This window comes from Poeciliopsis prolifica, unplaced genomic scaffold (assembly GCF_027474105.1).
Source record: "Poeciliopsis prolifica strain line A6 unplaced genomic scaffold, Auburn_PproV2 SCAFFOLD072, whole genome shotgun sequence".
Taxonomy (NCBI): domain Eukaryota; kingdom Metazoa; phylum Chordata; class Actinopteri; order Cyprinodontiformes; family Poeciliidae; genus Poeciliopsis; species Poeciliopsis prolifica.
In genome coordinates this window covers 534,325-557,160 of record NW_026562447.1, presented here as the reverse complement: position 1 = coordinate 557,160, position 22,836 = coordinate 534,325, and the positions used below count along the sequence as shown (strand labels likewise).

Below are 22,836 nucleotides of genomic sequence, written 5' to 3'. Positions count from 1 at the left end.
GTGTTTTGGAGTAATAAAATGAACACAAGATGTTAGGCCTGTGGAAATTTAGCAAAAGTTTCACAAAGTTACACTTACCCTTCCCCAGGATATTGGGCATTGCTGAACTTTTAGGGGGTGGTGTGGGAGACAGGGACCCAAGCCTGGGCAGCGCTCCGTTCACCTGCTTTAGCCTCTCCATCTTCATGTGCTCCATCCAGCGCAGGGGCCGGCCGATGCTTCGCCTCGCCTGCAGGGTCAGCATGGCCGCGGTGGCCGTGGACACCGTGGAGTCCATAATGGGGGCTGGCTCGCCCTCACACTCCTCCTCCACCTCCTCTTCGTTTTCCTCTTCCTCCTCGTCTTCCTCCAGCCCCTCCCCTGGCGAGCGTCCAGCGCTCACAGCAAGCTGGACTCCACTGCTGGGATAGGCGCTGATGGGGGACTGGTCACTGCTGCATGTAGACTGACCGCCAGGGCTTGGCTGAGACGTCTGATGGACGCAGACAAATAGAAGGCAGCAAGGTAATTAAAAGTTTTAATGAAAATCATGCAAATAAACATATACCATGGCATGACAAGGACGCAATGTAGTGCAAAAGATGGAATTCCTGTAATATTGTGAAAGTTTGCACTACTGGGCATTGAATGAGATGCACCAATATACATTTTGTTGATTTTTTTCTGCCCTAATATGTTAATAACATATTAACATAATAATGTTGACATTATTACGTTAACAACATGTTATGTTTTTAACATTACGTTAACAACATAACATTATGTTATTAAACAAATCATTATATGCTTAATAATATTAAGCATATGAAATAATAATTTCTGTAAAACAAGATTTTTATTAATTTAAGACAAAATTAAAATCTTTACTTTCCTATCTTATCAATTATATCAACAAATCCAACATGTTCAATGAAGAGCAGAAATTGAAAGCTTAAAAGAATAAAAGAGCACCTTCCTGTTATCTGATGAAAGTCTCACAATCTCACTCTTTTATACAATTGATAAAATTGCTTCTTTTAAAATAACTTTTCAAAACTTATTAAATTTTAAAGATGCTATTGACACTGAAAATAGCTGATATTTAGACTTCTTCACTGAGTTACAGCACCCACTGTGAAGCGTGTTGCAGCCAACGTTGACCAGGTAGCATGACGAGTTTACTGATCATATAAAAAGATTATTTGTTGAGCTGGTCATTAATGAAGGTCAATCAAGGTTGAAATTTTCTTGTTCATTTGATTACTTAAAGGTGCATCTCAAATTATGGATATTTCCAATTGCATGAGCAGAGCTCACAGGAAAGCATTGCAATAATAAAAATAACAGAAGTGCTAAAAAAAGAGAGGAACTAATATTTTTTGAATGGTTGTGGTGAATTGGAGATGGAGAACCGGATTGGGAACACATTCGGCATGCTTATGGTGAAAGTCAGGCTGGCAGACTTTCTTCCAAAGCAGCAGGATGAGATGAAGGGCGAACGAATGTAGTGTCAAACCCATCTCACCTGATTACCCACTGTCCTTAGAAAGGAATGGAGAGAAATGCCAAAGCATTTGGATAGAGGAAAAGATGTATTCATTAGAAGAGGTCAGTGTGAAAACCCTTTCTTCAAATACACTTAAAACTATAAATTAATCACTGTTTGAACGTTAGTAAACTAAAGACAAAGTGGATGCTTGAGCAAAAATTGAAGTCTTACCATTGGCTTCTCTGTCTTGATAGATTTCACCTGCAGACATTCATCTTGTTTTGAGGTAGCGTGGTTGTACTCCCTTTGGTCCGTGTATCCACCCAGGGGCAGCTGTCCGGGCGACCTGCCCTGGCTGTTGCCTCCAGGTTCCCGGGGCTGAGGTGGAGGGCGTGGATAATCGCCGCGCTGTTTCTTGGTGACATGCGCCTCTGGCCCGTGTACCGTCTTTACGTGCTTCCGTAAGGAGCTGGGGTCTGTGTAGCGCTTAGTGCAGCCTGGGATTTTGCACACGTACGGTTTCTGAAGGAGAACAAACATCAGAATTGAATGAGTATATTCGAACAGGCTTCCTTCAAATTTGATATGTCATAATTGCACACTCTACATACTATCAAAATAATTTTTACCATCATCATGACCTATGGATGATGGGTCCATAAGTCATGATGGACCTATCAACCATCATGATAGGTCATGATGAATGATAGATCCATCATCAAATCAGATGATGGACATATGTTAATACCTCATTTGAGTGTGTTCGGTTCTGATGCTTGGCCCGATCCGACGCATTGGAAAAAGCCTTGTTACAGCCTTCATGTTCGCACACATAAGGTTTCTCACCAGTATGGGAACGTAAGTGAGTTTTCAGGTTTTCCAGGCGAGAGTAGGCCTTAGTGCAGCCTTCAAACTGAAGATGGAAAAACGTTATCCCATACACTTTAGTTTTTTTTTATATTTAGCTATGAAATATGTAATAACATCCACAATATAATATCATCTGCAAATCGGGTTATATTGACGTTTGTGAGGATCCTTACTGTGCACTTGTGCGGTTTTTCCCCAGTATGTCTGCGCATGTGGACCACCAGCATGTACTGTGCCTTGAAGGGCTTCTGCTCTCGAGAGCATTCCTCCCATCGGCACACAAATTCCTTCTTTTCTCCATGGATGTGGTCATTGTTGATGTGCTAGAGGGACAAAAAGCAAATTTTGTTCATTTTGAAAAACAACTTTACTGCTCTTCTCCATTCAATTTTTCTGAAAGGTAATTTCCCTTTGAGGCTTTTATCCTTTTACTAATTTAATTTTCGAAAAGTGAAAAAAGATTTTTGACACTGTGCTTGACACTTGACATGAGTTTGGGTCCTCGTCACTTTGTGACAAGAGCTGACAGTTGTGCTGCGGTTGCGACTTCCAAACTGTGGCTTAAAAAGCACAAGAAATGGCAGAGGGGTGAAAAATCAGAAATTCAGTCAAAGCTTCTGAAATATGAAGCCTTTGTAAGTCCAGTCAAGCATTTCCATTTTCTCTGTTTTTCTTTTTTTCCACTAAACTACATTTTAAAAACAGGAAAGTGGTGAATGTTGAAAGAATAGAAGAGGTGAAGAGGGGAGGGGGAAAAAAGCTACAACCCTCTGGGGAAAAAAGTCAACATCTTTAAAAGACAACAGAGAGGTGGCCTCTGGAGTGCCTTTTCTCATGGCAATTTAAACCCGGAGAGACACAATATCCTCAAGGAAACCAGTGCTGTTATGACATTCCAAAGAAACAGAAAAAAAGGCTTTTTTTAACCTCTGGGCAGAATACAAGTAAACCGACTTTAAGTTGAAAAGCTTCAGAATGTTGTCTTTTGTTGAATAATTTTTAATAATAATCCATTGCAGGGACTAAATAAAAATAGGACAAGAAAACAAAGATTTAGCCCAGAAAAATGGTCAACAACATAACTTTATCACACACTCACTGTTTCTTCACAGGCCTTCTTGAACCTTCAACACAATCATGACCTTGACATCCAGCAGACACCCCACTGGTTTTCATTTTCCACTAAAGGCAATCGCTGACAAATGATTAAATTAATTCACTATAAAGCATGACTGTTGCCATCCAATTAATATCCTTAAATATTTTGTATTTTGTCATGTTGCAACCAGAAAATGTCATTAAATACATATTGATGGCCTATATGCTTCTGCTAATCTCTAATTTGTTTTTACCAATTATTTGCAATGGATGTTAGGATGAATTAATACTATTTCTATTCATTTTATCATCAGATAGCAACCGTAATTCTCGTGAGGCGTTTCTGTAATTTTAAGTGACAAGCCCAGAACTACAGGGGAGAATGGCTGGAAAATTTGATGATCAGAGACTGTAAATCAATCTCCTTCCCATGTTGGCCAGTGGTTAAAAAAAACTGACTCTTTCTCTCTTTTTCTCCGTCTTCAAGAGGGAATCCCAGCGGCAAGCGATCGGTCTGCTGTGACCTGTGTTCGATATCCTGCAGCTGAGAGCGATGGCAGAGTGCTGTAGAGTTGGATCATGCGCTGGCAGCTGGCACACTCACACATATTTACTGTTTGAACAAATGAAGGAGGTTGTTGACGGCCGTGATGCATTAGGCTCTGGGCTGACAGTCAGGGGGACAGGCAACACCGCAGGGGGAAGTGAAAGGGGGGGCAGGACTGCAGAGAAACCTAATGGCATGATCTAATGGCAATTCTTATTGAATCAATAATCTCCATGCTGAGCAGACAGGTCCCGTTGGTCGGCTAAATCGACAAACAGGTGCTGATAGCGGTGGCGCGGTGGGTTATTCATCTTCCCCCTGCCAGCTTATCGGCCAACAACTGTAAAAATGCCACCAAGATGGATTTAGGAGGGAGCTGCACGACAGGAAACGCATGGGACATGGACACCGGGGACACAGGCACTGGCTGTGACGTATGAACTGTGTACTTCCACACACGCACAGGTGCAGGCCCTGTTCTCTTGGTTCAGCCCCCTGTGGTTCACAGCTAACATACAGCACTACTTAGGCAACAGCACCAAAGATGGGAAAAAAGGCCTGGGTTGTATCAATAGCGGGTTGAACATGCTCAAAAAGTCAGGAAATTTTGAAGTGAAAGTAAGAAAAGTTGGAAAATGGCTCAACTACAACAACTCCTAAACAGTAGTTCCTTTGACTAACACCCTCAACATTCACCTTATTTTAATGCAGTGCTTCTCAATTATTTTCCGTTACGCCCCCCATATCAAGAAGAAAACTATTCGCGCCCCCCACTCTCCACCGTGACTATCCATGTCTACTGCAGGCAGTATCAGCTCCTCTGCTATGGTGTGGGGCTTTTTGCACTGCGCAATTTGGTATGCCACCTTATATGATGCTAGCAGCGCTCGATGGTTTACTGAAGTAGCCTTCACAAAGCGGGATGACTGTTGGCAATATTCAGCACGTTTTCGCTGAAAAAACTCTAGCGGCTTACCGCCGTGATTGGGATGTAACGTATTTAAGTGACGCGCTAATTTATTTGGCTTCATGCTGTCCGCTGCGAGCATTTTTAGACACAGCAAACACACCGGTCTTTCCTCTTCTCCAACTGTAGTCACAGTGAAGCCAAGCGCTAAATACGCCTCGTCGTATTTCCTCTTCTTCTTTCTGTTGTCTCATTATCTTTGTCTCTCTCCGCTTTTCTTTTCATCCCTGTTAAAAACTTTTTCATGTTGGGGGTTGTTGAATAATGGAGGCCATAGACAGAACGCAGTCGGAGCCTTTTGTTGACTTAACACTGCTAACCAAGGCAAACCTGTTGTCTTGTAAGTCGTAAAATGTTGCACTGTCGCAAACGTGACAGAAGTAACAATGAGAGCGCCACTGCCGCCTACTGTGCGCAATTACACTTTATACTAGTACAGCCAAAAAAAAAGCCTGTTCCCCAGGATCACACGCGCCCCCCCAGGTATCGCACCGCGACCCCCAAAGGGGGCGCGCCCCACTATTTGAGAAGCACTGTTTTAATGGAATGTTAAAATTACAAAATGTTCTACAGGCAAGTATCTACCAAAAAAAAACTCTAAAACAGGCATGCACTGAACAAGAAGTGTGCTGTTTTGTATAAAAAAATGCCACATTCAAACTCTTTTGCCATCTCTAGCTTTTCCCTTCAATAGAAATTCCTCCTATGTGTCGGCTTCAAACTTGATCATTATTCTTTTAAGGCATGGAGAACTGAAAGTTATCAAAAGCTTGATTTAGGGACGTGGTTGTGGCCAACCAGAAAATCGTTGACAAAAAGTCCTTTTTTACTTAATGATGTCCATCTTTGACCTTCTTAACTTCAACAAATTTAAACACTCCTTTGACAGAAGCTTGTAAAATTTAGTACTGCTATTCAACACTTATAACCTCAACAGGAAGTTGGTCATTTTGGATAAAAGGATTGTTTTTGTACAGTTTACATGGGTGAACTCAAACAACGGCAAACAGATTTACCCATTCATTAAATGTTTAATGGTTTGCAGAAATATAAATAAATAAAATATTGAAGCCTGGCCAAGTACACGGGCATGGCCAGACTTTAAAAACCAATCTCCAAGAACATTAAAAGTTTCTGTGCAGTCCCCAGCCAAACACTTACAGGATTGTGGTCTTTTCCAAACCTTTGTCGCCAAACAAAAAGTTGGCACAACTCAAAGAGAGATCGTTGAAGTCCAAAAAAATGCTTTTATGTATTATTCACAGACACTAAAATAATTCCAGGCTCAAAGCTTCTGACCACTAAAGTGCAAGGGTCATTCAATGCTGCTTGCAGATTTGACCATTTGAATTAGAGCTTTATGCTGTATTCCAACAGCTCATCGCTTGATATTGGAATACACTAAATCATATCATTTTCTTCTCTGCTACTTCCCACTATTTGTTCACTTCAGTATTCATTTCCATGTTTCCTTATCAAACCCTCTTTGGGACGCTGCCTTCATGCATTAGAATGCAAGCGTGCATGAAAAGAGGGTCTGTTTACAAGGCAATTTCACAAAGCGATGGGACCCGCAACACCGTTTAGCTTTATCAAACATTGCCTAATAAATCATATGCTCTTTTGTGATGTCAGTTGCTGAAATGCTTTATATAAAGAGAGGTGGGGAGAAAAAAAGCACAGAAAAGGAAAAGATGGAAGGCAATGAGAGGTAGAGAGAGAGATTAAATGAAAGTGGGAATTGAGAGTGGGTTAGGGAGAAAAGGAGGGAGGATGAGAGAAAGCGAATGAGAAGCAGGGGGCAGGGAGCTGAAATTGGCATGTGTAATTCAGCAGTCTTTTCATCTTGGAATAAGATACTCTAGACAGATAAGGGCCTAATCCTTCTCATGATCAAAAAAAGCAGCGTTTTACCAATTAAAGGCCTGTGCCAGCAGCCAGAGAGGGCTGAAGGGGGGGGTGCTTTCAGACTGTGCCGGCGTTTATCATTCTTTAACACTGGGGAAGCACACAACAGGAGTTTTAACAAGGCTGCACACATGGAGTAACAGCTTTCCATCTGAGAGCATTACAATGCCAAGTGTGTGTTTGACCTGGTGATAAAACCCATGAACCTCTATTACCTTCAGCAGCCCTAATAATGAACTTTGGAAATATTTTGTTTGCTTAAAAGTCCACTGAAACACCATATCTAAATCTTTCACCTACTGCTATTAGATAAATTGGGTTTGTTATTGGCATTTCTGCCAATAACTGGCTGAAAAATGTTCTTTTAGTGATGATTTTTAGAAGTGAACCTCAACATTTGAGCTTCCTTTCCGAAAATGAACTTGGAGCAGTAGAGAGATTTTTTTTTTTTTTTTGGAGAAAGAAAATTTTACATTTGCCTCTTGCTGTGATTGAAAGATTGGCCAGAAGGCTCATCTGCAGTCTGGATACTGAATCTACAGAGCGAAGACGGAGCCACCTGTCAGTGTTCTGGGACGGGGCTGGGGTCCACGGCAAAAACCCGTTGGTCGTTATTAGTAAACTAAGATCAATTTGTGCTTTAATGTCAGACTCTAGGAATCTCCAATAACACCAGTAAAAGTAATTAGACTTATTGCAAGTTGTTGCTTTTTTTTCAGAGTCACTGGAGGTCTGAGAAGTTGCTAAATACAGTGACAATGTCACTAAGTTATCCACACTGTGTCCTTGTAGACTTACCTGCTGTGAAAATGTTCGAAAAGATCAACAAAAAAATACTAATAAGGTTGTTGAGCAAGACTGTAATAATAGGAAATTATGCCAATAAGGGGTTGGCCTCTATGGCGACAAAAAGCTGAATAAAAGCCAACTTCAAGAGATACATTAAAGAAGCCACCAGGCCTTATCTTTAAAAGTATTCCCTCTGAGGGGAAAAAGAGGAGGGGAGAAAGCAAAATAGAAAATGAGAGAGAGGGGGAAGCGTCCCCAAAAAGACGGGGGAGGGCAAGAGAATGTTGAGCTTAAACCACGATGGAGAGGTAGAACGAGTAGAAATAAAATAAATCTCACAAACTACAAAACTGACACCCGCCTCGCTTTTGCTGACTGGGTAGGCCTGATAAAGTGGGCCAAATTGCATAGATTTGATGTTTATCTTATCGGTGGCACCGTGAATGCTTATACGCATCTGATACAGGGAACGCCGGTGAAAAGAATGTTTGAGGAGTGTAGAAATATGCATCAAGAGCACTACAGGAACCGCTTTTGTACAAGGGGGAGAGCAATGAGGGTGGCGTGAAAGCTTAATTAAAAAATTAGGCCAACAACAAAGAAAAAGCAAAATTTCACTGTGGATTTCTTACATGTAACACTTCAGAAAGTGAATACGTCTTTACAGACTTGTCAAGCACTTCTGAAAATGAAACTTAAACATTAAAACTGTTTCAGCTAAGGGGAAACTGATGATTTTTTTTTCTTTCCTCCCTGAAGCTGTTTCAGAAGACAAGTACGGGGGAAGGGACGCGCCATTGTTTGGGTATATGGAAATTCCCTCCACCACCACCACTGCTGCCATCCCAAACCCCTCCCAGAGAGTGAAGAGAGCCACTGTGGTCCAAATACTGTACTTATCCTATTACTGAGGGGGTGGGGGTGTGGAGAGATAAGAGCATTTTCCCGTCCGCTCTGCTGAATTAGAGGGGCAGGGAGTCTGTAGGCGAGGACTGTTATTGGCATCTCTCCGCATATCTCCATGTGCATTAAAAATGAGAAATAAAATGTCATATCAGAAAGTTTGATGCCAGAAAAAAAACATTCCAAGACAGAACATGGAAATTAATCAGAGAGGACATATTGTTTCCTTACGATGGCAACCTAGCTGTGAGAACAGCAGGGGGAGAAGGTGAGCAATATTCGCCTCCATTCCTTTCCCAACTGCTTTTACCCATCCCACCTCCTGAAACAGGGGCAAGAAGTTGTCAAGATCCTCAACCTTTTGAGCTGAGCCCTTCAAACACGGGAGGCAAGCCCATTTTGTGCTGAGGATATCAATTATAGATAGGGGTTACCACCGCAGCTGAGGATTGCGATGTCAAGACGGCAAGTAGACAGCTGTGGAGAGCTTAGGATCTTTCTATCAGATGTGTCCTGATGTGTTTCTCAGCTGCACCTGTGTGTGAGCACTTCCCCATCGCTTGTATGGGTGTAATTTCATCGCTTGTCCAACTCCAGTTTGGTTTCCCGCTCAGATGAAGGGTAAGTGATTCAGATGCTGCTAAGCCAAGCTAAAAGCACCTCTGGCCACAGTAGGGGTGACACGATGATTACGCTAATGGCATTTTTTTTTTTTTAGCTTTCCACAGAGCCACAGGCGAAGTATGATCAGGGAACTTCCATCTCCAGGCGTCTGTGAGAATTACGATAACAGACAGGGAGTTGGTTCGGTCTGGTAGAGTACACAGAATTCTGTGAGACTTAACCTGCCAAATAAGTTCACACCATCCAGCTGTGAGATGGGACTCCAGCTTCTGAGCCCATTATCACTACCACTACATGGAACCAATCAGGAATTCAGCATTACTAACATTCACCGCTCAAGGCCCTCACTCTACTGTGGCCTGCCAGACACAGAAGCAGAGGTCTGGGGAAATAGGTTGAGAAAAAAAAACACAGTTTGTCTGTTTTTTGAGCACCTCTGTAGGGTTGTACACCTGTTGTGTCTTACTGGTCTTGTAAAGAAAGCCAATCTTATGGAGAGGCATTGTTCCTTTGCTCTTGTAATGCTCCTAATCTCCTAGCTATACTTCCAAACAAGCTATACTTTTAAAAAAAATGTTTTTCTAATTATAATGAATGTTTAAAATTCCCCCCTCTAACTGAGACCTCTAGTCTGAGATGGAGTACTTGTGTTTTTGGTAATTTCACTTACTATATTGTTTGATCTTGGGGTTAGTTTGCTGGTAGGTATATACCGAGAAAATGGGAAGCTGTGTTAAATATGCGTTTACTTATGGAAGACTACAAAGGAAGAAAGACTTTGTATTGTGAGGTCTGCTGGATACTTACTTGTACCAGCTGTTCCTGGGTGTCAAACTCACGGCAGCAGTTCTCCCAGTGGCAGTTTGTCTCGTAAACCACCTCCGGTTCCTGTTTGCTCTCGTCTTTGTTGCCTTCCTCCTTCACCAGAGTCATCCCATCAGGATGGTCCTGAGTAACCAGTGAGAACCGATACATTGAGACTGATGTGACACTAGTGGTGTTTAATAACATATGCTTCAGCTCACAAACATATAATCATAAATTAGATTTTTCACAGGCACAGCAGAGAGTTGTTGCCTACATGTCTGAACCTTGTGTTTCTGGCCTTGCTCAACTCTATGAGAGGTAAATATGGCAGATGAAGCCACTCAACTTTTGGAAGATTTTATCCTCAACAAGCATAGACTCTAAGCTACTGCAGAAGAGGCTTCCACTGCAAACCCCAGTTTATTTCCCCCACCAATGCAAATGTCTGCCATTTGCTTACATTTTACTTTCACTTTTTCAAAGCCCCTTAAATTTTTTTGATTTAGCGAGAGCAAAATCAATTTTCCCTTTTGTCCTACAAAAGCTAAGTGATTGTGTCGCATTGGAAACTAAGTGATAAGAGCAGAAAACACCAACAAAACAGCCACATGCAAAAGAATAAAGATTGAGTGCTGTTGTAGCCACTTTGCAAAGACCCAGCACTGCGTATAATTGTCGCTCTCATTATGATTGTCATCTTTCATATTTGAACTGAACAAACAATTCAAATATTAGCTTATATGAAATGTCCTTTTCGTAGAGTAGAATGATTATATAACAGTAAACTGCAATGGCTTTTGAAAATAACAATTTAGTGCATTCCTTTGAGTTTGTAAGAGATCATCTTTTGAGTGTTGATGAAGGTTCAGGAATGCCTTAACTTGACAAGGCCAAGTCCCATAAAAATCTTACTATTGATCATGAGTGTCTGCAGCTGGTGATTTCTGCTTGACTCCTACTCGGAACAATGGGAAACTCCCAGGAATTCAGATTTAAGATAAAGAAGTGGAGATTTACACAAGTTGAGAGAAAAGACAGCAGTGTAAAATCAGTCTGAACAATTACATATGAGTGCAAGTTATTGCCAGATGTGCAAAAATTTTGCAAAGGCCTTCAAGATGACCTATAGAACATGGATCGGTCCTGAAAACACTGGCTATATTTTGCCAACTCACTGTATAGTAAATGTAGTTCTTTAACAACCTTCTGTAACTCTGCAGAAAATAAATATATTGGATGTTATTCTGGACACTTTAATTTATTTGGACAAAAAGATAAGATGCACTTTGAACAACCCTGGATTTAAAGAAATGCTGAGCTTGTAGCTCTGGACAAATGACTCAACAATAGAGTCAGTAACTGATGGTAAATTGAATTTATTTATAAAGCGTCAAGTCATAAGAAGGCACTTTGAAGAACAAAAAGGTCCAATTCATTTCTTTTTTTTTTTTTAGATTTGGCCCAAATTCAATTTAAGGCGACCTAATTGAGGAGACAAAACCCACCTGCACACTCACCGCTCCGGGACTCGGCAACTCATCCTCCGGTTTCATTTTGGACCGCTTGTGATGCATGGGGTCGCCGGTGCTGCTCACAGCTGATTCGCTAGTCGGTTTGGCCTTCGGTAAAGACAAAACGCAAAAATGTTTCTAACTTTATCATTTCCCCCTCTAATTGCATCGTGTTCAGTATCCCAATAGTTTTACCCTTCATAGGAACATTAAAAATGCATGTAATGCTTATAAGCAAATCCAATTATTTACTTAATCAACAAGACAAAACTGGTGGGGTTGACTCATAATGATTTCTGCAACTGAAGCTTTAAACTGAGCCAGCGAAGAACTATGCAATTCAGTGTATCACATTAGCGTCCCTAATCAGTGCAATTAAAGCAATCTTATGAACTAATTCCACCAATAAATGACCTGACTTTGGCCCTGGCCTAAATATGCCCTCGGGAGGATTTCTGTAACACAATAAGCTATTTGAGAGAAAAAAAATTTACAGAACTTTCAAACATCTGGAAAATGAGAAGGTGTTATTCCAGAGAATAGCTAAACAACTGCTTCACCTCTGTTTAAGGACACATTTCTGAGTTGTGTTAAGGTATTTATTTTAGGGTCAGGAAAGGAGCGTCTGCTTCTTCAGGCTTGACTGAGATCTTCCAATACCCACCATTCTTTTGGAGATAGGCTTCATGGTTACATGAAATAAAAATAAGTTTGGTGGAGTCAAGTAGATGGTTTTAAATGTAGGAAGACTGGACACTCAAGCATGGTAGCAGTAGCTTCTTGCAGAGGGAGTCTTTTGAAGATAAAACCAAACATTTCAACATCTACCAAGTGAGATCAGTGGCTTTGTTCCTGAGAACTCTGAGCTTTTTGGTGATTAGTGTTTCCAACTTGTGTCGCATTTGAGCTGAGCTACATATTCATTTCTGAGGCAAGAACGAAGCACCTATTCTAACATCCACAACTTCGTGCTCAACTGAAATGAATCTTTTTAAAGGTTTGTGTGACACTCTTCATTCAGGAAGAAGGGGAAGACATGCTGCAAATGGAACTGGAGCCGGGAGCTGAAGTTAAGATTTAGAATTAAAAAGAGAAAAAATATTTAGCTATTTGTCCACAGTGACAAGATGCATGTTTTGGAATCAGGATGCTGATTTCCATTCTAGAAATACTGTTAGGCACGGTGGGAGTAGCATCATGCTAAGGGTCTGTTTTACTGTTTTGAAGCTGACCACATGGAAATGTTAGAAAGCTGTTACTAACTCATGAAACAAGCAATGACAAAACAACATTTATTCAGTTTTGTCCAATTTCTGAAAATCATGGGATTCAAGAGAAAGGAAAGGATGGGTAATAAACAGAATATTTACTTGAAATGTGGGGCCGCACATAACGTAAGGCTTGAGAAAAAAAACTGGGGGAAACCCCTTTGGATCCATCCATCCATGTCAATATTCCCCCCTCTCCACATCCTTGTTCTCTGTCTAGTGATTAATGGATTCAGCAAAGGGATTCTATGCTAACAAGCCCCTGGTTGTTTGGTGTAGGCACGCTCTCATGTGCGCGACAGGCTGAAAACAAGAAACAACATGAGTAGGAGGAAGAAAAGTCCCAGGAGAGGAGAGCGTTGAGGGGCCGGGGGTTCTGCCTGTACCTGTGCTTGCTTGGCTGATCCCATTCACAAGTGGCTGGCATGCGACGCCGCTATCCATTAACGCGTGATGATGAATCGCAGAGGCCGCTGTGCTCACCTGTGACGAGTCGTTGGAGATGGCTGAGCGATCGCCGGCGCCAAGACCAGTTGGGGGGATGCCAGGCACGGGACGCTGGCTGGCAAAGGCCGGCGTAGGGTGGACTAACGGCGGGCTGTGGCCGAAGGCTGAGCCCACGATCCCAGGCTGGCGGCCCATCAGCTGATGGTGGACGTGTAACGCCACGGGAGTTGGAGGGTAGGGGAAGCTCAAAGCTGGGCTGGAGAGATGACAGAGTAAAACATCTCTAAACAATACTTCAGACATTAATTACAGAAGCAATGAGCCAAAGAAGGGAAAGTTCAAGTGAGTAAATGGATTGTTCTGGATAACTCCTCACCCCGAGGGCAATCTGACATGAGATGGTGTGGTAATACCGGAACCAAGGGGGCTGCTGGGAAATAAAGCTTGTTAACACAGTGAATTATCAAGTGGTTTGTGTAAGACAGTGTGTCATTCCTCCACTGGGCAAAATAATATAGATAATAAATAACAATTAATCTATCTTGGAGCCATGTAAATAAAGTCACAACATTTTCTTTCCTTCTCTGGAAATTGTTCATAGTAGGATGGTATGTTAAATGTCACACTTATTGTTATTTACAAAAGACATGTACTATTTTCCTTTCATTTCACACTTTCATTTCTGATTAAATGCATTGAAGTTTTGGTTGCAATGTGACAACAACGTGGAGCAATTCAAAGGGCATCAGTAATTATGCAGGGCGCTGTGTTAATCTGCAAACTGAGCTAACTTTGTTGATCATAAAAATCCCAGAAGCCTCCTCTGTGTAACAATCGTTAAACCTCCGGATAAACATGGATCTGTGTGGCTCGGCTTCATTCATTCTGCACACTGACAATTGGCTCTACCCGCGACCCATATGTCTGCTGATCTTATTATGAGGCGAGTGGAAATCAATGGACCGAGACACATTTGGAGGCCCATCGGCTTGTCATATCACTCATCAGTCTGTTGGCTCTGGCTATTTGGATCCTGTCACTCGGACAGTGGCTGAGTGTGGAGCATGATTGATCAGCTCCCTTTTACAGATCGCTGATCAATGGCTGAGGGTGGGGCAATGGATCTTTCCCATTTTTGCTCTCTTCTCCGCTCTTTTCTTCTGCTTTGCTTTGCCTCTCCACCAGTACCGGTGCATGATGTATGTGATGTTTCCCTGAGGTGTGCTGGATGACTGACACAAGCCGCCTGGGAAGCCGGCCGACTGGCTGGCTGGGAGATCGTCACCCACACGGGCGTTTGACACGATAGCACACACATACACTCATTTGTGCCAAACTCTTTATTTATATATTATGATGCCATTCTAAAGGGAAAACATGCCACATTTCTCTGTAAGCTGTGTGCAGCGTATGAGTCACACAGAGTCTTTGGTCCTACCTAAAACAAAATGTCTGTTTTTGCAAAACAGACAATTTTCCTGCTGCAATTATCAACATACCAGCACACATTTTGTCTTTTGTGAATTTGGTAAGAAGCCAAAGTCACATATAGAGCTGAAACCACATATTTATAAATACTGTCTAGAAAGACACAAAAGCACTTACTTTCTTCAATTTTTCTGCTTCGGGGCAAAGGGAGCGAGTTATGACTACCAAAATTATTCACTGGTAAATGTCACAAAAATTAGAGATGTATACATATTTGTACATTTTCTTCAAGAGTAGAAGTTTTAAACATTTTCAGGGTCCCTCCACAATAGTTTGCTGGACTTGAGGCTCATTCCTCCAGACTGAAGTGGTATATCTGAGTCAGGTTTATAGGCCGCCTCACAAGCTCACATTTCCAGATGGATCCACTTTCTTTTTTTTTTTGACAAGAATTTAAATGTTGTCATCCAAACTCTATATATAGCACATTAAGCCACAACATTATTTTCTACCCACTAATTTTCTAAGGGACTGGGATTAAACTGTTGTGATGGCCACTCAAAAACTTCTGACAGTAAAGAAAGCAATTTCTCCTTTTTCTTCTTTTGCTATATATAAGTGATACAGGAAATCTTCAGCCTGATTTGGCTTTCAGAGTGAAAAAATATATTTGTGTTTTTGCCAAGATTAAATCTTTCGCAAACTCCAATAAAATCAATCAATAAAATTTGCTGTTTATAATGACAATTTGTTAATGTTTAGAAAGTTTAATGGAAGGTAATAGCGAACCTAAAATTTGTAGGGGGAGATTTCAACAGACATCAGATTTAACCAGGAATATCTAAAATTTAAAAATGAATCAAGCCAACCGTAATCTAACATGGCCATCGCCGTCCGACTGTTTTCCAGCTCTGACAACCAAACTTTGTGTGATTTTATTTCCTTTTTCTAGTGTGCTACCTGATTGCTCTGGCGGAGAGATGTCCGTAGGAGCCGCTGGTGGAGGAGCTGGAGCGTGAGCTGTTCATCAGTGTGGTAACTATGGCGTTCGGGGAGTTACGAATCATGGTCTGCAAATCGAGGCTGTGCTCAGAGAGCGGAGAGATGGTCAAGGGGCGCTTCCTGTTGGGCCGTGCCGGAAGCCTTGGGCTTGAGAAGCGCGAATCTGGAGTATGAGGATGGAGAAAGAAATTACTGCATTGTTTAAAGCAGGGATAGTGGCAGCATGTAGTGTTTGTTTGGTCATGTGATAGTGATGCAGCAGAGGATTGTGGGATGTTTAACTGAAGGTTGGAAGCAATGTCAGCGTTGAGGTCATGGTTTCAGTGACAAAATGGTCAGGAAATACGTATAGTTTATACAATACTGGTAAATATTGTTTATTGGCATCAACAGCAAATTTTTATATTGGTGCTATATTTAAAGTTTACCTGCTTTTCCAACTACTATTAGATGCTTCAGTACAAGGGAGTCAGCTAAAAAACAACCAAAAAAAGCATTTGATGGTTCATACATGCATTTCTGTTTAAACTCTAACCTAATCAAACCCTAACAGATGACATTTTTGTCAATCATCAGACAAAAGGCCCATCTCAATGAGTGTTCAGCTGTCACTTGATGCACTGCTTGCATTTCATCCAGGAGAAAACATGTCTTTTATGTTGGAGAATTGCTCCGACTGTGTATGGTAATATTTAATCAAGTCCAATTTGACTCGTTATTCAAATGCAATCAGTGTTGACTGGAAATACCAAAGAGGGGTTTGAAAAGGTAAAAGGCGGAAACGGCGCAACCATTCTCTCCGCGCGCACAATGAGCCACGGGTAGAGATTAAAACATGACTTTTGTTGTCTTTTCACACGGAGATGTCACAAACAAGACAGAGAGGGAGAGAGAAAAAAACAGGGGAGACGGAAGGAGGGGACAAAAAAGCAGCGCTGAGGGGATGTCGCGCTTTGTGCATGAACTGACACAATGACTTTGTGACTCAAGACTTGGAAATAAAACATTTCGAGTAATTTCATAAAGGCAAACAAAACCGATAACCCCCCTCCTGCATATTTACGTCCGCCTCAATCCATCCATCTCCCTAAAACGTAAATGCTCTATCTCTGGTTTGACACATTCAGCGATTACAGAGCGCTTCCTTTCACATGGTAATCAAAGAGTGTGTTGTTGTGTATGTGCGTGTGTGTGTGTGTGTGGTGGTAGCATTCTGGCATCCACAGGCCTGAGCCGCAACTGAAGCATGGGGGCATTATGGAGAGCAACACCCTCCACTCTCTTTACATTTTCTATTGTAAGGCGGATCTTGTAAGGAGGAGTGTGAGAACACAATATAGAACACATGGGATTCTTTGACAGTGTTTTTTTTCTTCTTCTTTTGTTGCTCATTCACCTGCTGAAGCTATACATTCATCTAACCTCCTGCAAAACGTCTGCTTTTATACCTCTGATTCGGACAAATCTGACACCTAAAACAAGCCGCATCCACTTGTGGAAAAACAGAGGATGGTGGAGGTGGAGAGAGAGCGACAGAGAGCCTAGCATGGGAGACAGGGGTCTGTGTGCCATCACTGCAAAGCCTCATGGGACCGGTGTTTATTAATGCACAGCCCAAATGATAAATCGGCAAACCGGGGAGACAGAGAGGGAAGCGTCCTGGCTCGTAGCAGCACTGTCCCTCTAATTTCCTCTTGATTTATGGATGGGACGGCTGGTTACTCGCCGCGTCATTAATTTCGAGGGGGCCAGGGAGGTTTTCGGATGGGCCAGACTGACGGTGGTGGAAAGAAAAGTTGGTTCCAAAACTGGGGTTGAACCCTCAGCGACCCACCTGGGAAGGGGGGGCGACTATAATAAATACATTGTCCTTTATGGAGTGTAAAAGTAGATCCTGGAGATGGAAGCACAATACAATAACTATTGTTCTTACAATCATCAAAGTTATAATCCTGTGACAAGCAGAGTGTTCAGAGAAAAAAACTTGTACAGAAAAGGACATTTCTGTCAATTCAGCTTATTTAGGATATAGAAAAGGACTTATGCCCTGAAAGACAAGGAAAAAAAATATTTTCTTCCAAATCTAAGCAAAAGTTTTTTCTTGTTCTCATCTTTAAAAGTTGAGGCATTGTCAAAATGTGCATTAAAATAAAAAGTTTGTTTTTATTCCTTCATATATTCCAGGCAACCTTTACATAAGTCAAGCCATAAATTTATTTTTCAAGTGATCTGAAAAGGCCTTCATCAGCTTGAAAAGGTCCATATAGTCATTTATGTAATATTTTATTTATTTTTTGACCATGTTCATTTTTTCTCTCACTACACTTTTTTTAAGTCTGACTATTTTAATATTCTTTGGTTGCTTTTTTTGTGAAGTCTTTTCTAAGTCTTAAATAAAGTTTCTTTTCTCATGACCTGAAAAAATTATGAACTCATTTCAAAAAGATTTCATAAAAGAAAAAACTAAATCTTCCAAACTTTCTTGATTTATTTATTTTTTTTTTATTCATGGAAATGATTTTTCTCTTAATGGCAGCTGATTTATTTTTCTCCAAATTTTCAAAATGTTTATCTTTAAATATTTTTTGTAGATTATCTGCACATTTCAAAAAGTGCCTATAACTAAAATAAAATAAAAAACCCATAATATTTATAGACAATTTTCTTCTGTTTTTGTCCTGAAATGCATATTAGTTTTTCCCCTTTATCTGCTTTTGTTTGTTTTTTTTCTTTGTGTGCATGTGTTTTATTTTATTTTTTAATATGTAGCTAAGCTCTTTTGAGTTTCCTTGTAATTTTTTCCCCCTCTTTTGCTCTTTGTTTAGAATGTTTTCTCATTTTTGATTTTATTTGCTTTAATAAATCAGTATTGAAGACAAAAATAGTGATTAATTACTCTAATAATCTATTTATTTATAATTAATTTATTTATTGTAGAAAAAAATTTAGGTCAAGTTTAAAATATTCCCTTGGATTTACTTTTTTTTAGGGCTTCCATATAAATGTCCTTTTTAAATTCTTTCACGTTAATATAAGTATACACCGCTAAACTGTAAACCGAGCTGTTTATACTTCCTAAAAGTACAAAAACAGTACTTTAATGGAGATTAGGTGTACACATTTGAACAATTATAGCTGTTTTGCCAGACTAAATAAAGCCACACCAGTGTTTAAACCTTAACATAAACCTGTTTATGCAAACGGTTTCCTATTAGCTGAAAAACACCACAGAGATTAGTTAATAGAAGCCACAAATAAACATGGTAGTGTAGTGTATACTTCAGTCAGAGTGATCTATGAGAGCTATGGTGCTAATTAGGCAGTGCTAACGCAGACAATAGACCATTAAAGCACAACTAGGCAGGACAAGCCCATTGTTTCATTAGCAGAACTCTCTCTGAAGGTAATTACACTCATTTGGAATGGACTAAAATAGCTTCATGGTTGCCCAGATTATCACTGAAAGCCTCTTGATAGACTTCGCTCTTTCCTAAAATCCGCCAAAGCTTTAAAGTGTTAATTTTTTTTCCCTACACAGGAACACACATTGCCTGAATGTGATGAGTTATTACCAGCAATGATCACAGGCGATTCTTTTTTTTTTTTTTTTTAAAGAGAGGAGCACAGCATCTCCACTTGAATTTGGCCCTAATTGTTTTGTTTCAGTCTATTAATCTTAAAAAGTGACACAGAAGAAAGGATTTCTCTCCCGTGATGAATGGTGGGACATTCCAATTCCCACTTAATAGCAATTAATTTTCTGATACCCGCACAAGTTTGGCTAGTTTTAATTAGTTTGTTCGGAGGAACAGTGGGGGGAAGTTCACCCCCGGATTTCCATGAAAGCGGTGTGTGTCTAACTAAATACGTTCCCATCAAAGGGAGCGGGGTGAGGCTGTCTGACCTCCCTAAGATTCGATGTGCCTTTAATTTCCTATTTACACTTTAAAATAACTCATTAGCATAAGTCCTTTGCGTACAGTCCTGATCCAGACACGTTAAGACAATGGCTCATTTGAATTATGTCAAAGTAAAGTTGCAGAAGTTGAGGTGTAGCTGGAGGTATATAGATATATATAGAATAGAAGATGGGAGCACTGTGGTGGTGCACTTTTAAGGGTTGAATTCCCACAGGGGCCACCCACAGTTTGCTGAGAACGTAAGCGCTCATAAGACGGAAAGGTGCAATCCCAGCAGGGACGGATGTGGTTAGTGTCTTTCATCACACACGGATGCTCAAAATACTTTATTAAATGCTCAATAAAGTATCATTTATAATTAAAGCACATTTCTGTTTTACCTAAATAGGCATAATGATGTGGAAAACTCCAAACCCAGGAATCCAAGGCAACAGTGCAACCAACTGAACTGTTTCTACATTTAATAATTATACTACATTTATTTTATAGGTGAAAAAAAACAACAACAAAAAAAAACACTTAAAGAAATACTTTTTTTTTTCACAAAATCACTGATGGAACACGTAGCATGACTACCAATCCCTATTCCAATTTAATGTGTCTGAAGTATTTTTTGATAATTTTTACATTACAGCTTTAAGGTAGTTAAAGTTTCAGTTTAATTTCTCAAAGCCACTCTTCAAAAATGGAAAGAGAAGAGACGTTGTGGATCTGTTGATCTCATGAAAATAGCATTAGTTCTGATTTGTTCTTGCTGCACTAGGAGCCTCATAATAATAATAATAATAACAATAATAATAATAATAATAATAAATCATAATAATAATAATTAAATAATAATAATAATAATAGTAACAATAATATTAAAATTGTAGGCTTTCCAAAAAATCTTCATGAGGTCTTTTAAAAGTCTATTTCTGCAAAACGTAAGGACAAATAAACAACGAAATGCTCAGAGATCCTTTCTTCTGTTTGCTCAAATATTGCAAGTTGTTGTAGGAGAGGAATAAGTGGAAACTGTTTGGTTATACAAAGTAAAACAGCAAAGATGCCTGTAAGTGTTCAATATATTTCATAATAAAACTCTGCTGCTGCATTACCAGAGAAACTAAAGACTGAGGCTGATGTAAGTTTTCTGTTTTGTTTTAAATGTTTTCCTCAATCTCAGGAAGACTAAACAGTATAGTGCAGTGTGCTGTATTTCATCTGCAAATCAGGATAAATAAAAAATACTCTTTTTTGTCTTTAGGGAATAAAATTAACCTTATTTTTATATGCTTCATTCAAATTAAAAAAAGAAATGGTTCATAAACATTTCAGATAAACGGTATGCACACAAATAAATTTCAACACTTTTAAATATTATTCATTTCAACAAGTTTGATTTTCTTTCATTCTTTTTAGGCAGATTTGAGTAGGAGGTTCCCAGCACTGGTTTTATACCTGAATGGTTCATATTTCAGAAGTAAATGGCCAAAGCCTAAAAACAAAACTTCTAGAGCTAGAAGAAAATGTCTTATCCATATTAAATAAGTTTTGAAAAAACTTTATATCAACAACAGGATCGCCTTCTCAAAGGAATCTGTTCAAAATGCAGAATCTGAGACTCACTCTCCATCGCCTGCAGGTACTCCATGTGCAGGGCGGTGGCGCTGCTCGCGCTGCCGGTGGACGCCACAGACGGGAGAAGGTCTGTGGCGTACGGGCTGCGGTGGCCCGCCAGCAGAGCCATCTGGTGGTAGTAATCAGCTGTGGTCAGACCGGCGTGAGGCGCTGCAGTGGGACAAAAAGGAAGTTTATGTCAGCAAAAGAGGAAAAACTGAACATTTAGAAGGAAGCTGGCGAGAGAGCAGGAAACAGCGGCTTTAATTTATTAGGCTGTGAGGGAAAGCCGACAGCAAGAACACCTGCGCTGCAATAGAAAACTTGCACTCATTTACTTTAGATGATAATCAGCTCAGCAGAACAGTAATGAGCGCATTAGCAAACCCCATCATGTTAACCAAAACAGCTGCACAGGGAGCGTCACCTGAAGACTGGAGTCCCACTGGGGATTCCTGCTGGCTCCCAGATCACAGCGAGTGTGTTAGCGTGGAGCAGCATAACTGATCATGTAGCAATACGGCCCATAAATAGCTGTTTGTTTTTGGTGCTCTCTAATCACCTCTTACAATGTTGTACACAAGGGTTGAAGACTTGAGCTTTTTCACATTTCATTTCACAATACTTCAAGGTATTGTATTGGTATTTTATGTGACATACCAATACAGTTTAATAGTGTGACTTTGTATTCAGCCCTGTGACTCATAGCATGACCTTTGGCTGCACTTACAGCTGCAAGTCTTTTGAGGTCTGTCTTTACCGGCTTTGCAGATCTATACACAGAGTCCATTGTCTTTTAAAGAATGGAGAGGATATGTTTTAGCTTTTTACTTTGACTGGGCCCGTTTAACATGAATAAACTTTAATCAAGCCATTTTATTCTGAGTCTGTGATGATGTTTATGACCCAGTGTCAAATCGATTTCTTCCAGAAACACCCTGTGTGCAGCTCCACATATCGTCCCTGTCCCTGCTGAAGGAAGGTGTTTCCACACAATGATGCTGTAAAAAGAAAAAAAAAAAAAAAAGGAGGCAGAGTTTTAAAAGTGCGCATCGAACCACTGACATGAATGTCTGGACAACTCTGCTCTGACCTGAGTTGTGGATAATGCTCCCTGTTCTGGCTTGTCAGTTTAGGAGAAATCTTTCCATTTCCAGATAATGTATTAAACAGAACTCCTTAAGATGTGCAAAGTTTCCAGTATTGTTTTATAACCTGTTTTAAACTTCACCTCAGCAGACAGCTCTCTGACCTGTCTGCCATGTTCCTTGATGCTGGTTGTTCACTAATATTTTCTAACAAACCTCAGAGGTACTTGATCTACAATTTAGGCGGATTTTGAGGGCAATTATTTGCATTTTATTTAGAGGTGTCAGGGTAAAAGAGGGGCTGAATAGAAACATGGATTTTCATTTCTAATAAAAAACCTCCATCTATTTTCTGTTCTCTTCCACAATAATGAGGTAGATTGACATTCTTTGCATCTTTTACTGAAAGTTAATTTGATGCATATGGCCATAAAATTTATTTTGAAATCATTGAGAAAAGGGCAGGTTATACAACATGCTTGATCTTCATACTCTTTTTCCACTTATGTACAGTAAGTAACGTAAGACTACGTGTTACATTCGCTAAATCAAGTGAATAAACTGACTGATTGGCTGAGCTGTGTGGCTC

The 22,836-nt window shown here is 40.3% G+C and overlaps 1 protein-coding gene across 3 annotated transcripts in view; it reads right to left on the bottom strand.

Moving 5' to 3' along the window:
* gli3 (GLI family zinc finger 3) overlaps positions 1-22,836 on the bottom strand; it is a 116,538-nt gene that overhangs the window by 5,452 nt on the left and 88,250 nt on the right. For 2 of the 3 annotated variants that reach the window (XM_055020922.1, XM_055020923.1), the window contains exons 6-14: positions 21,169-21,330; positions 15,596-15,800; positions 13,244-13,463; positions 11,487-11,600; positions 9,982-10,122; positions 2,512-2,661; positions 2,217-2,381; positions 1,700-1,990; positions 79-472 (exon numbers count right to left, since the gene is read on the bottom strand). In XM_055020922.1, the coding sequence (XP_054876897.1) occupies positions 79-472; positions 1,700-1,990; positions 2,217-2,381; positions 2,512-2,661; positions 9,982-10,122; positions 11,487-11,600; positions 13,244-13,463; positions 15,596-15,800; positions 21,169-21,330 (1,842 nt within the window). The remainder of the gene's footprint in view (positions 1-78; positions 473-1,699; positions 1,991-2,216; positions 2,382-2,511; positions 2,662-9,981; positions 10,123-11,486; positions 11,601-13,243; positions 13,464-15,595; positions 15,801-21,168; positions 21,331-22,836) is intronic. The other variant, XM_055020924.1, reaches the window with a different exon arrangement.